The 16,475-nt window shown below is 41.6% G+C and overlaps 1 protein-coding gene across 6 annotated transcripts in view; it reads left to right on the forward strand.

The window, feature by feature from the left end:
• LOC117421763 (calcium permeable stress-gated cation channel 1-like) overlaps positions 1–13,763 on the forward strand; it is a 33,354-nt gene extending 19,591 nt beyond the window's left edge. For 4 of the 6 annotated variants that reach the window (XM_058991978.1, XM_058991982.1, XM_058991980.1 and 1 more), the window contains 17 exons: positions 25–167; positions 398–449; positions 1,286–1,468; positions 2,422–2,502; positions 2,857–2,977; positions 3,160–3,293; positions 3,748–3,870; positions 4,344–4,497; positions 4,946–5,052; positions 6,047–6,133; positions 6,489–6,554; positions 6,716–6,878; positions 7,292–7,397; positions 9,278–9,445; positions 9,685–9,809; positions 10,250–10,324; positions 10,727–13,763. In XM_058991978.1, coding sequence (XP_058847961.1) covers positions 25–167; positions 398–449; positions 1,286–1,468; positions 2,422–2,502; positions 2,857–2,977; positions 3,160–3,293; positions 3,748–3,870; positions 4,344–4,497; positions 4,946–5,052; positions 6,047–6,133; positions 6,489–6,554; positions 6,716–6,878; positions 7,292–7,397; positions 9,278–9,445; positions 9,685–9,809; positions 10,250–10,324; positions 10,727–10,936 — 2,098 coding nt within the window. In that variant the 3' untranslated portion in view covers positions 10,937–13,763. The remainder of the gene's footprint in view (positions 1–24; positions 168–397; positions 450–1,285; positions 1,469–2,421; positions 2,503–2,856; positions 2,978–3,159; positions 3,294–3,747; positions 3,871–4,343; positions 4,498–4,945; positions 5,053–6,046; positions 6,134–6,488; positions 6,555–6,715; positions 6,879–7,291; positions 7,398–9,277; positions 9,446–9,684; positions 9,810–10,249; positions 10,325–10,726) is intronic. The other 2 variants (XM_058991981.1, XM_034036162.3) reach the window with 1 other exon arrangement.
• The last annotated feature ends 2,712 nt before the right edge of the window (positions 13,764–16,475 follow it).

Here is a 16,475-nt window from a genome sequence, read left to right on the forward strand (position 1 = left end):
CATTTCCCTTTTGGTTTGTTTCAGAGATGAAGAGATTCAGAGTAAATGCGGGATAGATGCCACTATCTACCTCTCGTTCCAGCGGCACATCCTGGTCCTCATGATTATTGTCTGTGTCCTCTCTGTCGCCATCATCCTGCCTGTAAACTTCTCCGGGAACCTGCTCGGTGAGTGACACAGACTAGGAGGCTCATATAATTGAGTCACGTGGGTCTGTATTGTACCCTTCCATGGATCTTGCTGTGCTGCTGGTGGAACCACGGTAGGCCAGTCTCAAGCAAGGCACAGACAGCCCCTCGCCTTTCATCACCCAGTCAATTTCAGATACAGTCTATGAAGACGGACGGTGGTGTTGTTAAACGGTAACCATCGGGTTTGTTTGTTTTTTTCATTGCAGGAGACAGCCCTCAGCATTTTGGAAGGACGACTATAGCTAATGTTCCTGCACAGTATGTCCAAACCTCTTTCAGCGTTCATTAAATAAATACATTCAATGTTTGATGGAAAAAGTGACCTTTATGCCAAGGAGGAGACCTCTCTTTGTTTTAAACTGAATAGTTCTTTTAGCGGGAGAAGTGCATTGCTATGGAAACCACTTCCTGTGGGTTATGTAACATCGGTGCTCCTGTTTGAGCTTGTCTTGTGACAGTGGAAACCAGCGTTTCAATGCTAAAACTCTTTGAATACATCACAGCATGTACTGCAAGGCAGTGAGCTCATCGTTCAGGAACAGGGGTGGCAGTGTTGACCCTATAAAACAAGTTATTTGATTATTACATTGTTATTGCACCCACTCATGTTACAATATCTACATATAAAGTAGCGTGCAAATGTATTAGATCACCCCATTGCTTCTGTTTTGATTTGTTGTGCATATGAAATCAAACCGCTGTAACATTCGTGGAAAAATGTCAAAATAGGCAAATTAGTGCTTGTCTAATTGAATTGAAGGCTTTAATAGGCCACACTTACAAGTCATTTAAAATAATAAGAGAAAAAGAACACACAGCCACAAATGGTCAAATGCATGAGAATTTTTAGAAGTGGTTTAAGATGCCGAATTAAAGCACAAAGTGGTCTATTGTTTCTGTATCACAGATTACTGATATCAGTCTCATGCAGGTAGGGATATAAAGGATAAAAATGACAAATCTTGATTTAACCCTAGTGTAAGTAGTACTATGTGCAGAAGTTCTGAATAACAATGTGATTGACTCTAACGTGAAATATTGTGTGGTTCTGCGCACTCCTCATCAGCGCCTCTCCTGGTACTTCTCTCTCACAGGGATCGTTTCCTGTGGCTGCACAGTGTTTTCGCGCTGCTGTATTTTATTATCACTGTGCTCTGCATGGCGCACCACTCCATGCAGCTGGAGTACAAAGAGGATGAGAAGGTGGCGAGAACGCTGATGATCACGTCAATTCCCAAGGAGATCTCCGACACGGGCCTCATCGTGAAGCACTTCCAGTGAGTGCAGTGTGCTTCACTTCAGTGCACCGCAGTGTGGCTCTCGCTGCCCTCTTCTGTTAGAGACGCTGCGTCGGGCAACACTGAACACTTACTTTTATTGCTTTAGCCTGACTTCCAAACATTATTGTTTTATATTGATTTTATTTGATTATTGTTGTGATATTTTTTTTATTTCATTCTTATTTCTTCTATTTTATTTAGATTTTTTATTATTATTATTATTATTATTATTATTATTATTATTATTATTATTATTATTGTTATTTTGTCATTTTTACTGCTTGATGCTGCATACTTCTTTCTGTTTGAACCGACACGTGAAGCACTTTAACATACTCTGTAATAAAAGGTGCTATATAAATAAAATCATTAAATAGAGATCAACAGAGACATTGGGCCTTATTTTCAAAGCGTTTCCTCCATTCTTAATTTTTTTTTTAAAGGAGAAAAAAACATGTTAGTGTTACAGAATGAGACCCCAGGCACACTGCGAGTGCTGAAGAGAGCTTGAAATGCATAACTTAGTAGTTCGGTTTTAGTTTCGTAAAACTAACAGCCGTTTTACGTCTTTCAAAAAAATAAGCGTTAAAGACTGGAGTAAACACTTTGAAAATATGGTCCATATATCTGTAGTGGTGTTTGCTCCCTGTCAAGCCTCTTGAAGAGTTTAAAATGGATATCAACACAGAGTTTCACATGGATATCAACACAGAGTTTCACATGGATATCAACACAGAGTTTCAAATGGATATCTCTGTGTAGCCCTGGCATTGAGATTCTTTTAGCTCTCCCTTGTTTCATTTATTTCTAAATTACACATGGCTTATAATAACCACCCGCATTAAGACACATTTTCATAAAAGCAGACAGACATTAAAGCCAATGCCTTTTTCAGTGGAAGCACTTGTTGCTTTGCAGTAAAATCCTTCCTCGTCCTTGTCCCTTTTCAGCGAAGCTTACCCAAGCTGCACAGTGAACGATGTGCAGTTCTGTTATGATGTTCGGAAGCTGATGAAGCTTGATGCTGAAAGGTAAATGAAAGGCTTTCAAATGAAGTTTGAAATATTGTCCCAGGATGCTAAGTTTTAATGTATTCTTTAAGTTTCTTCGGTGTGAAAAGTATAAAGCGAATAAAGTTTCAGGGATATTGCACAGCCGTTTCACCCGTTCCGGGTTTTAATACAAGCTTGATTAGCCACAGTGTATAGGTAACAAGCTCAGGTGTTGTATTAAACACATAGCAAAGCCACGATTGCATCAAACTGCTGTGCAACTGGAGTCTTATTTCCATCCCTGTGTTTCCTTTGCATGCACTATCCAAAATGCCCGATCGGGAAATGCTCTTCTTGCTAAATTAGGAGGTTTTGTGGGGTTGTGTGTTTCAGGCGCAAGGCGATGAAGGGACGGCTGTACTTCACAGGGAAGGCTCAGAAAGAAGGGAAGGTTATGATCAAAAGCCACCCCTGTGCTCAGATATTCTGCTGTGACGCCTGCGGGTTTGAACAGGTATCTTGGCTCTGCTCATGTTTACAGCACTGAACTGCAGCTGCAGTGCAGCACTCTGCACCCCTCCTTGTGTACAGAAAATACAAATCCACCAAGTGAATATCGATTAATAATAATAATAATAATAATAATAATATTAATAATATGTACTGCAAAAAAGAATCCATGTACCTGTTCTTCAGGTGGATGCAGAGCAGTACTACAGCGAGCTGGAAGAGAAGCTTACTGATGAGTTCAATGCTGAGAAGAACCGCATTGCCCTTAAAAGACTGGACATGGCCTTCGTCACCTGTCAGGACGAGAGGATGACTGCAGTGTGAGTGTTTACATTGGCACCCCCATCCCCTCGTCATTCTTTACAATGCTTACCTATGCTTTATCATGCTTTCACTATGCTACTGCTGTGCTTTTACTATTGGAAACGCTTATTAAGTGTTCTGCAGTATACAAAAGCACAGTGTGTAAAAAAAACAGCATGGTTAAAGCACGGGCAGGTATGGCAAATACGTAGCAGTGCACAAACCTGGGAGAAGCTGGGTGAACCGCAAACTCTTGTAACGGGTCCTAAACTCAGAACAGGCTTATGCATCTACTTGGGGGTTATTACAAACCTTTTGTTCTAGTGAGTGCACTCTTGGATGGAGAAGGTGCAATTTTAAGTGGCTGCATCCTTATTAGGTTTGCAGTTTGCATAGGAAAGTAAATAATGCAGTTTAACAATTCTTTGTGATTGTGTGAGTGCTGCAGTCTCTCCCCGTCTCTGATTTCAGCATTGTAAAGGATTACGGCCGGACCCCGTGTCGCAGGCAGTTGCAGCAGTCCAGCATAACCACCGTTGTCAAGTCCCACAAGTGGGGGGTACAGTATGCGCCAGCACCCACTGACATCATTTGGTAAGCAGATGGTGGTTTCAAGTCCAAGGGGGGGTTATATCCAGTGTACACAAGAACAAGCACTAGCTCTGGGATTACATTGTGTTGTGTCGTTGCTATAGTAATCTGCGTACATTGTCAGAACCACACACAGTTGTGCTAAAAACGTTTCACAAATAACACCTTTAACCCTTTCAGTCCTCATTTTGTATTTCTTTTTTTTTTTTTTTCCAGCTGAAGAATGCCAAATTTAAGTTACCGGTAGAAATACCTCTTATATTGAGTATTCGTAAGAAGAGGACACACATTTAGTTTTTACATATATTTTGATAAATGGGACTTTCAAGTCCCCGCAGCACTTTAAGAATTCTAAATGGCGCTAAGATAAGGTGGGACTGAAAGGGTTAGACATCAAAATGGTCTTTTTAAAAATGGCAGTTCATTAAAACAGTGATTGCAGTTTAGTGACCGGGCCCTGCGTTTGCTTCCTGTAGGGAGAATCTGTCCGTGCGAGGCTCCAAGTGGTGGGTGCGCTGCATCATCCTCAATATCTGCCTCTTCATCCTGCTCTTCTTCCTCACCACTCCAGCCATCATCGTCAACACCATGGACAAGTTCAACGTGACCCGGCCCGTCGAGAGCCTCAGGGTGGGTCTTCTGTTTGCTTTGTTTTCTTTACTGGAAATGACAGTAGAAAACAACACCATCCTCATCATCACCTGACGATCATCTCTGGAATCCAATCTCACCTTCCGCAGGTGGAATTAGGTGTAGTTGTCTCGAGCAATCCACTCAACAGTCCAGCTTGTAAATTGAATCTGTAGGTAACTGCATCTCGGGGGTGGGGGGGGGGGGGGGGTCTGTTTAAATTACTAACCAAGAAACAACCTTTGCTCAGTTTTAACTTCATCAGTTAGTGGTTCACTATTTCAAGTGTCCAACAGATGGCACTAGCAGTAAATGTTAAACATTGATAGAGGCAAGACCTTCTATTTAATGAGGAATTCTGTAAAAGTAAAAGCCAGCCTGTTTTTCTTCCTCGTGTCGTTGATGCGTTGTGTCTTCTCACTTTTGAAGTACTGTCCCCTGTTCACAGAACCCGGTGGTGACCCAGTTCTTTCCCACACTGCTGCTGTGGGCGTTCTCCGTCTTCCTCCCGTTCATCGTATACTACTCTGCCTTCTTCGAATCTCACTGGACCAGGTAACAGAACCCAGGGGAGCCCGCTTCACTTCCCTTGCATTGTACAATTCTCAGGCTTGTCCAGGCATGGAGCTCTATCATTTTCATCACCTGCGTCGACACCCTGAGCTCAAGAGCTCACTCAGAACACCTGACATATCTTCATATGAGTTGAAATGTCATTTTTAATGCTATTTTTGACTTGTATTCATGGAATCCATCTATACTGTTGGTTTCCTTAACAACCGTTATTATCACACTAATCAATAAAAAATGTAATAAAGCTTTGTGAATAGAGCCCTCTTGCTACTGGCGCAAGATATAAAGACATCTGTCGTGTACACAGAAAGGAAGTGATCATCACAGCCTTTATAAATCAGTGCTTTAGATCAAACAGCATGACGCCTGGTACTTTATGGAAATGCAGCCCTTCACACAGTAATGAATTCTTATTCCTGCCTGTTATACTTACAGTGCAAATGTTCTGCGGCAAACCAGATTCCTGCAGTGAATTGCCACTCGAGTCATGTTGTCATAGCGATCAGTTTGCTTTCCATGCAAGACTGAAGTGAAATTAGAGTCGGCTTCAGGGCTTTATATCCCCAGGACAGAAAAACGATGTAATTTAGTCTGCTCTGTACGGCTAGCCCTTTGCAGAGGGAAGACATTGATAACTTTTTAAACACAGTGTTGAGTCAGGAGCCGTGCTGTAACAAGGTGTTTCTAGTTGAATCACAGGGAGCTGTGATTTTCATTGTAGGATTTTCACTGTTCAGTGTTTCAAGCCAGCCAGCGTTGCAGTGTATCACTGCAAGCTCAGAGATTGTTTATCAAACACAAGCAGTAAAACTGATTCTGTGGTTCCATGATTGTATAATGAGTCCTCTTCAGCTAGAGAGTACATCAAATGCCATGCCTCATTTACTGAAGGTACTGAATGTGTTCTTGGCCCTATATGATCCCAATAATGATGCCTGTAAACACAGTGCCAGTAACAATATTTTGTTTTTTATAGATCAAGTGAAAATCAGTTAACAATGCATAAGTGCTATTTCTTCTTGGTGTTTATGGTGATCATCTTGCCTTCGCTTGGTCTATCCAGGTAAAGTAAAGTCATTTTATATAGTACCTGTATCTAGCTGTTACATCTTATCTCCAGACTCATCATTATCCATCATAGAAATCCACTCAGGAATGCTCTGCTATGCCAACAGGTTACAGTGAACGTAGTTGCGCATTCCTATCTTGTATATGTGATGTCATTATAGTGATCTGATTTTCCTATTTCATGGTTACGCATTTACACTGTACACATGTATTCAGATCACTGGAGCTCAGGTCCTTGGAGGCAGCCTGCATCTTTCTGATTAGTTATTGGGTTGACACTATATCTGAGACAAATAACGTCAAACAGGTCTCCGTTTGCGTGACATTTTTCTACTTGTGTCTTTTTGTAGCTTGGATTTGTTTTTTCGATGGCTCTTTGACATTCACTTTCTAGATGAAGCTGACATCAAATTTCAGTAAGTATTTATTTTCCCATTTTAAACAACTGCTTCGCTATACAGCATGCGATTGTTTGATAACGATCTTCCACAACCATTGCAACTATTGCAAGGCGAAATGTAGACGGCGAGTTTCATGCATTTAAGCTTTTGAACTGTTTTCTCAACCTGCCCCCCAGGTGTGTGTTCCTGCCAGATAACGGTGCTTTCTTTGTGAACTATGTGATCACATCGAGTCTGATTGGCACAGCCATGGAGCTGCTGAGGGTCCCAGGGCTCGTTGTGTACGCTACTCGGCTGTGTTTCGCCAAGTCTGAAGCCGAGCGCATTCACGTGAAAAGGGTAAGGCCTGTTCATTCAAAATGAACATCATGAAGGGTCCATCGGTTTAGGAAATGTAACCCAAGGCTGTCTGAAATGAATGTACAAAGAAAACTCCAACTGAACTACAACCTAACCCATGTTGTTATTGCCAGTCTTGAAATATTTAAAATAGTTTTGGACAGATAAGAAAATCAGTTTTTCATATGAGGTCATCATCCATTTGCATCTTCCATATAAAGACTAGAAGAAAGGGTTTTTTTTAATTTATTTTTTATTAATTCCCATATGAGGTCACCATGTATGAAAGGGTTAACTGACTTCCCCAAGAAGTCATGTTCACTTTGATTTTTCTTTCATCTTTTTTATCGGTGGTGATGTACAGTATAAACAGTCTCTAACCCCAATGCTGTTTCTGCTGCTTCTTCTCTCAGAACCAAGCCTATGAGTTTCAGTTTGGCTTGGAGTACGCCTGGACGATGTGCATTTTCGCAGTAAGCATGACCTACAGCATCACCTGCCCCATCATCGTTCCCTTTGGTGAGGCTTTCCTCTTTTTGTTTCGTAACTGGTCACTCAGAAACAAGGGCATGTAGTTTATCACGAGTAGCTGGGCTCCCTTAGCTAAGAAAGCTGCTTCTTCTACCCAGCTGGTGCTGTTTTCTCAGGCGTGTCTGTCTCAGCATGGTTGAATGGAAGAACATTTTCAAATTGTTTAGAACGATACAGCATGCATGATCATCAGAGCTCTAAAAGCAGCGGAATGGCTTTTTATCCCTTGCCTCTGGGAAGTGTAAGTGCTGTTTTCTGTGTGCCAGTGTTTGAATTCTAAGTAGAGGTTTGTGTTGATGTTGAACTTCATGCTAATCCAACCAAGACTGAAGAGCACAGCTTCAAAACATTCTGCAATCCCCCCTTTAAATAGAGGAGCTGTTCATCTGGCCTGTTCCTGTTGCTCCCCACGCGCTGCTCTACCAAAACCATGACGCAATGTCAAAGATTGTTCTCCATAGGGCAAAAGCAGAAAAGCCAGAGAAAAAACAACGTGCTTTCAGTTTTTCCAGGCTTGTTAGTCACTTAGAGGTACTATCAACCTGAGTGTTGACCATTGTGGAATAATACTAGTGGTATTGTTGTTAACATATTGGATGGTTAGAGGGCTACTTTTGCAATGCTAAAATTAGACTTTTAAACATCAACTGCAAAGCCCTTTATGACCAGCATGTGGCATCTCCTACTGGGATGTATGCATGCTGTGTGGGAAATGTTTTCTAAAGCAGCATTGCAAGGTGGCCTAATGGCTTATAGATTAAAAAAAAAAAAACACTCACTGACAAATTTAAATACATAAATGTTTAGAATCTCCTCTTTCTAGATCTCTGAAGAGAGGTAAATGTTAAAACATTTACTTAAACAAATAATAGTGAAATCTTTTTTCTCTCTAGTTTCTATTAATAAAAATAATGACCAGTGTGCATTCTTAATGCATTGCTAGCCGTGTTTATTCCTATTTGCTGTAGTTTTGTTTTGCTGATGGACGCAACTTTCAACAGCATGAGGCGCTCATCAGCATCCCTTACATAAGAGCAGGACAACATAATAGGGCTATTGCTGCTGCCTGGTCTGGCATGTTTACCTCCTGTATATAAACTGTCTATGAAGACTCCAGAAACCGTGCTCTTGACATGCTCTCCCCATTCCCCTGATTCTCTTGCACCTGGCAGGACGCTCTGACACCGACAGGAAAAGATTTAGACAGTCCCCTGGTAATTTCAGCTGAAGATGTAGTCGGCGTCTTGTCATTCTGTTAGAACAACCTTGGTAATAATGTCATGGAGAGTCATGGAGAAGGTCACGATGAATCACCTTAATTGCACAGCAATGCGCAGACAGGCTCCCGGGCCGGGCTGCTCCCTCCCCGCCCTGACATTTCCAATCCCTTCATCTTCCTGCTTGATGGTTTCTCAGATAGCCCTGCAGACACCCATTACTCTGATGGTTTTGTGTAAATCTGCTGCTGGCTGATTGGAAGTGTGGCGTGCCACTAGACATCCAGGGGAACCTTACACCGCTTCCCTTCTGTCATTTTTTGTTACCCGTGTTACAGAAATGAACTTGGCAGGTCATGTTTCTGAGTGTTGTTACTGATAAGGGTAGACAATGACAAGGCTGCATCAGCTTTGGGACTCTGCACATTTAAAAGTTAACTTTATGCAGCTGCAGGTGATATTTTCACAAAACAAATGATGATTCTTGCTCCTGTACCTGCTTTCCAACGTTACAATCGTGGTAACTTCCTGTTACTCGGCACCCCCTCGTCTTTTGTGTAAATCCAGATTGTGGGCTTTGTTAGGGGCTGTTTTTCATCCCCCTACTCCTAAAATGTGATCACAAACTGTCTTCTTGTTTTCTCCCCATAGGACTCCTCTACATGATCCTGAAGCACCTGGTGGATCGCTACAACATCTACTATGCTTACGTCCCAACAAAGCTAAACCAGCGCATTCACTCTGCAGCCATCAGCCAGGTCATCATAGCTCCTATCCTCTGTATGTTCTGGCTGCTGTTCTTCTCCGTGCTCAGATTAGGTAGGTTTGGCTTCATGTTGAATTGAACTGTCGAGTACATGGGCACATGCAGAGCGCAGGTGTTCTCATGCCACTTGCTAGTTCATAAGATTCTGTAGCACTGCTATTCACCTCCACAAGTGGCACTTCTCTCCCTCTGGGTGTCCCTCTTAAAGGCGTAGCGTGGAATTAGACACTCGTACATGGTTCAGATCGCTCATGTTTTATTGTAATGTACAATCCTGTTCCTTTCTTTGCAGGCCCAGTTCGTCCCATCACACTGTTCACCTTCGTAGCTCTGCTCTTTTGCATCATCTTCTCTCTCTTTGGGTTCTGTTTGAAGAGACTTCATCCAAAGAAACCCACAAGCTACCAGGTAAGTGAGGTATGGCAATAAAGACAACATGGAGGGAGACCTGCCAGTCCTAACAAAACCAATGTTCTCTAAAGGAGGATATTTTAACAAAAGTCTAATTCGTACGTCATATAGAAATATACGGCTGATGTCTGTATGATTTCTTCTTTCCTGAGCCAGACTGCGATATACGTATTGCATCTCCAATGAGACTGCAATGTGATTTCTTTCATAGAATGTAACAGCCTGTTATAACTTTTACATATATATCTGTAAGCTTATTCACAACGACATCATTATCTATAAAAAAAAGTATTAAAAAGAAAATATATTTATTAAAGAAGAGGGCATAATGTTTGATTTCGTTGAAGGCAGAGAGCAGTGACCAGTAGCCTGCTTGTTTGGCAGCTTATTAACTCAATTCTGTAGCATTCCCTCCTGGACTGAAATTCTATTTGTGTTTGTTTCAGATGTCAGATCAGCACACCGAAGGGGTTTTCAGTGACAACGAAAGAAGCAGCGTGTCCTCTACCCCAAACTCCAACGTACGTGAAACAAAACTGCCTCCTCAATTCCATTCTTTTTCTGTCGCGTTCTCTTTCCTCCATTTGATTGGATTTGCACAAACTTGAACTACTGTTTTGGAAGAAATGTATTTTTAGGACAATGTCTTCATTTGAACCTTCTGTCTTGTGAACATGAACAATAGATTAAGCCAGTTAAAATAAAGTAGTTGTTTAGTTTTTGTAAATGGACTGGGTTGGTAGAATCTCACTGCTGCCACCAGTTTCTTTTGAAGTAATATGTCAGAGTGGTTCATTTCATCATTCCTGGTGTTCATTTCAGCAGTTCAGTTTTTCCTAGATGACCACGCAACCCTTTTCCACTGTAAGGCATTCCTACACAAGTAAGTTTAATATGAGCATGTGTTTCTCCTCCCTGTAAAGGTTTTTGTGGCCTCGGTGCTTCAGGAACCTGAGCTAGGACTAACGCCCATGCCATCACCGGCACACCAGAGCTACGGCACCATGGAGAACAGGATGGAGACGCCCAGGACCGAAGAGGAGACCCACCCAGAGGCCTTTGAATCGGACCTTGAGAACCGGCAGTACTTCTCCAGCGGACCGCTGGTCGACAGCGATATTGGGTACCATTAAGAGGGATGTCCACAAGGATCCAGAATTCATATCACTAAAGAATTGTGCTGCATTTACCCAAAGCTTAGAGGAAAGCCTTCGCCTGGTTTCAGCATCTACACCCTTGCTATTGTCACCAGTGCTGCAGCAGAAGCAGAAGCAGCTTGCATGACAGTCCCTTTCTCCTGTATGTTCAGCACACAGCTTGTGATGTGCTTCGATGTGTAAAGGTCACTTAAGCAGGATGGACAGACAAAGGGATGCAGGTGTTAATTATCGAATTTGGAGAATAACTAATATGCTACTTACAGTAGCTGTTCTGTAAGACCAAGGCAATGCTACTTAGCTATTCTGTAATTTCCCGTTGGGTATTTCTGGTTAATTTACAGTCAGACCAGACTGGCATTTCATTTGAAGTGATATTTTCAGTTGTGGCTTGGCATTGATCTGTATTATTTACAGCTTCCCAACTCTGTTTTGTAGACAGGCTGATGTGTGTTTTGTCACAGGCGAGCCCCAGTCCATTAGAAAGGCTGTGTTTTTAATAGAGGACACCAGTCGGGTGTGTCAGGGGACTTGCCAATCCTGCATTGGTAAGGCCACTCCAGATCCACTGCTCCACTGCTCCTCCACCCAGAACTGACCACCTACTGTCATTCCTTCTGCCTTCTTCTGACACAGGCTTCTAAAATGGACAGCCCATTGCCCGTGGAAATCATTTTGATCCTTTTGTTCATAGTGTTCCGACCTCAGGCTGAAGTGAGAAAAAAAAACACTCAATGCAGATTTGATGAAGGACAGTATTTATATAGAATGAGTTTTGGGCTTTTTGTATTGTTTATTTTTTTAAATATTCACTACCATTTTGTGCAGGCAGTGGTGGAGAATTCCTATCTCTCACCTCTAAAGAGGTTGTAATTAAGATTACAGGGCTAAACTTGATTCAGTTAGAGATTAGCTCCTTTGTAAAAGACACTATCTATGACAGATAAACTAGAGAACAGTGTAATGCATGGGACCTTTGATTACTGTCCGTCTTGATTACTGTCTATCTTGATTACTGTCTATCTTGATTACTGTCTGTCTTGCTTCAAGGTGATAATTTTTTTTTGTACAAAATGTTCATAATATAATGCAGCTTATATACAGTGATACCTTTTAAGAGCTTAATAACATGCAACCCCCGTGCAGATGCAGTGTAACCCTAAGTGCATGTTATGTGAGAATAAAGCATGGGGTTCTTTGGTTAGGTTTTACGGCAAGGCTTGAAACAGTGATTTACTCTAGACAGGACTAGAAAGAGGGAGTGCTGTAGATATCTATCTATGGAGGTGTCCCTGTACATAGGCTTTATATATAGTATGTTTACATGCTTTTCAGCTGTTCAGTTTCAAGGTGTATAATTGCCTATACTTTGCTGTCGAAACAGGCACGGAGTAGAGAGTGTGTATGTTGCAATCCTTGTTTAAAATTCCATAGTGTACCGGTCTTTTCCCTCTCTTTTTTATCTGTCCAGAATATTGAATACTGCCACTTTTTCCTCTAGCGTTTCATGATCTCTTTATATTACAAGAGTGGAGGTTTTCCTTCTCGTTCGAATGTGTACGAAGAAAAGAAAAGGTGTTGTGTAATAATGTTTCCTGTACGGTGTTGCTGTGCCTTGGAATAATCTCCTTTACTGACAATCCAGCATGGCCTGGGATATGCTGCATGGATTGAAACTCGGAATCAGGAGTATATGGGTAAAAGATGATGCACAGTTTTATGATCAGCAGAATTTCCCTGCTCTATGACTGCATTCAATCAAACCTCCCAGTTATAAACTCCTAGTGCCAGTCGTGTTCTGAGTAGAGCGGTCGTCATGCCACAGCTAGATGCCCTCTAAAGCCTGTAACTCGCTTTACATAGCAGTCCAAAGCCTGAAAGCAACGTTACCCTTTACTGCCCTGGGTATCTTCCCACACCTATTTTGAATGCCTATTTTCTCAATGCCAAATATATTGGACACTGGGCAGCAATGGTTACAAGTGTCCTCATACACAGAATAACATTCGTTCAGTTTTCTAAAAGCGTTAATATCCTTATATACAGTAACTGTCACTCCAGTCCGTTATGTAGCAGGTAATGACTCCTGCGTCCAACATTAATGCTTAATTAGGAGCTTCCTCTGCATTTCTGCTGTCACAGAGATGTACTGGGGTCGTGGCCTCATACATCATGTCTGGTTAAATATTAACATAAAACAGGGGATTGATGCAGGTCACGAAGTAGCTTTGTTGGTTTGTTTCTGTTTTTATTAATGAATGTATTCCAAAATATGCCATCGTTAACTCTGCACTACTAATATTCATCATGCACTTCTGACTACACCACGAAATAACCCTGAACGGCTGGTTTCACAGAACCTGGTTAACACTAGTCTTGGATTACCTTACCTAAGATAACATTAGGGCAGTCCAAGCTTAGTGCGAATTGGGGTCTGTGAAACCAGCCATGAAAGGGGGTCGCTAAAATAAAAACCTGCATAAAAGGAATATTCTGAAGAAACCCGACTGCCTTTCTAATATAGTGTTACAGATAGACCCTAAAAGTGTGATTGTCTTTCAAAAATTCACAGATGACCTCCCAAGTTTCATTTTAGAAGATGTATTACTAGGTTGAACAGAATACAGTCTGTTATTTTCCTGCTGGCTACAGTGTATTTTTCCAGAATGTATACGCAGCTTTAAAATAAGTTTGAGTTGAATTGACCTATTTTGAGCTGAAATTATATATGGTCTTTTAATGAGTGGGTTGGGTTTAAGTGTATCTAAACAATACTGTATATTTCATTAAAATCTTAACAGTTTGTGTGCTGTGTGTCTTCTGTTCAAGTATTTTCTAGGACCCTTTACATTCAATAAGAGGCATTACAAACACATATTGAATCATGACATGACATGACTGCCGTTTACATTCAGTTTCAGCGGCCGTTGTGTTCGGGACGAGCGATGAAGCATTGCATGGATTGAAACTCGGAATCACGAGTATATGGGTAAAAAGTGATGCACAGTTTTATGATCCACAGAATTTCCCTGCTCTATGATTGCATTCAATCAAACCTCCCAGAGCGAAGAAGCATTGCACTAGAATGTGTCTGAAGATGCTGTTCTTTTCTACAAGCTGTTGATGTAAGGCGTGGTGACTTGTGTTTTCATGCTGCTGACATGCATTGCTAATCTGCAATGACAAGCCTCTATCTGTTTGAAACATGACGCTTTGCAACACAATGCAGGTTCTCGTGTTCCAGAGCGCACGGTACACACAAAGTGCGTGCTGAGCTTGCTGCAGGATTTTAATAACCTCAACCAGACGAAAGCAACAGCTTTGGAATGCATCAGGAAGAGTTGAGGCTTGTGGCAAGATTCGAATTATTTTGATGGGTAATAATTTCTTAAACGTATGCAGATGCAGCTTTTCTCCCCATGACTTTATTAGCCTCCTCTTGTGAAACTGTGTGTGTGCATACTAAAAGCCTGACTGTGGTCTCATTGCATACTGAATGCCTCATTTACTTACGAACCCTCTCCCTCTCTGCCCCGGAAGGATGGTGAAGATTCAAGCAACATTAGTGAGTGCAATAATCCTAAATAATCTATTTATAATGCAAAACAAAGCCTGAAAGTCATGCACTTATCCAATGATGAAGTGCCCTGTTAATCATAGCAGTCATCGTGGAAAATAAAAGCCAGTTCATTATGAAGAAGGATAGCATAGTGACTGTCTATCCTGACTCCTTTTTAATATATTGATGATCATAGGAATGTTACAATTGGGGGGTGGGGGTGGGGGGAGTGCCTCTCTTATGAGTAAATAGAAATGCTAAGGTAAACCATGTCTTCTTAAATGAAGACCAATGAAAATTGTACTTAGTTTCCTCTTTTTATTAATTGTTTCCAGATAAGAAATATTTTTCTCTTGACTGTGTTCCACCAAAACCAGGATTGTGCAGGCGCTGCCATTGGACTGTAACAGATGAAACCCCACCCACCCGTGAAGCCAGGTGCTGCCATTGGACTGTGTCTGATGAAACTCCACCCACCCGTGAAGGAAGCTAGGCGCTGCCATTGGACTGTGTCTGATTAAACCCCGCCCACCTGTGAAGCCAGGTGCTGTATTGGGCTGGTCTCACGGGATTCTGGGTGATTTATTTTTTCTCCCTGCCCCCAGTAACCTCCTAAAGGTATAAGCAGCACAACATAAGCATTCAGCTGAACACGAACTGTCAATAAATATGTTGTCACGGTAACCCTAAATCCCAAAACACATAATGTTCTTCTAAAAATAATTAATGCTATTCCCCCTCAGGGCCTAATGGATTTCAAAGTAATATCTCCATCTTCACGTTGAGAAATGAAGTAGGCTTTTGAGCTAAACAAGCTTGGGGTTTCAGAGAGCTTGAGAGAGAGGCCAGTGCACAGCTGAACACAACTCATACTGATTTCCCCAGTTGCTCTGGAAGCCCGTGTAATCACTCCTCATCATCAAGGCTCTAAACACCAAACTGATTTTTTGACAAAGTTTTTCTTTTCAACTGTGCAACTTCAACCCTGCAACAGGGATATGCAGCTTTTATATGTGAAATAATACGTCTCGGGGGGGGGTGTCTTTTAAACAGCATCCGAACAGACTTGTGTCGCAGAATTAATAACTAAGGAACAGCTGATGATGAACACTCCACTGTTTTTGATTCTGATAAAATGATCTCTTTCTAAGCTGCAGCTGCAAGGTCTCTAGTGTGAAGTGTCCTTCTAAGGTTTTTGGCATAAAGACTAGTTAATGAGCAGAGGCATGCTATAACATTCTACACCGTGTATCCATGACAACAACCCTCTTCACCAAGACCTTGGCTATTAGAAACACAAGTGCACAATACACAGCCTGGCAGCTGCCCTTAGCACAACCTCAAAAGGAAAGAGGAATCATTTTAAAATGGAGAGAGGCTGAAAAAGAAAATACCTGAAAAGGATTGCCAGGGGAATAAAATGCAGCTTCTAGACAAAGATCTAGCAAGGTAAACCATTTTTACAAATCAATGCTGCGGTGAACCTCCCCCGTGCACGCTACAATACAATGCAGTTTGCTTTTATATAGCTCTCTCCATGCAGAGCATCCCAAAAGCTTTACAATAAAAACTTAAAGAAATTAAAGCAAAAAGCCACTGGCCAACCAATCCAGCTCTAGAATAAGCTACCGCAAACATATATGTTTTCAAATTTGATTTAGATGACTCGACTGTGCCAGCATCTCTCACCCCTCCTAATTTTAGATGATTTTGAGGAACTGCCAGAAGTTCAGAATTCACTGATCTCAAGGTGCAATCAGCAGCAGAAGCTACCAACGTTTCCTGTAAATATAAAGGCCCAAAACCATGAAGGGCCTTGTAAGTAGTAAGCAGAATGTAACTGTAAAATGTCAATTAGGGGCATGACATTTTAGGAGAGTAACTGTAAATCCGATTTGAGATCAGTCACGGTAAGGTATTATTTCTAAATAAAATACATTGGTTTGTATTACATGA

Source organism: Acipenser ruthenus, chromosome 18, assembly GCF_902713425.1.
Source record: "Acipenser ruthenus chromosome 18, fAciRut3.2 maternal haplotype, whole genome shotgun sequence".
In the NCBI taxonomy this organism is placed as follows: Eukaryota; Metazoa; Chordata; class Actinopteri; order Acipenseriformes; family Acipenseridae; genus Acipenser; species Acipenser ruthenus.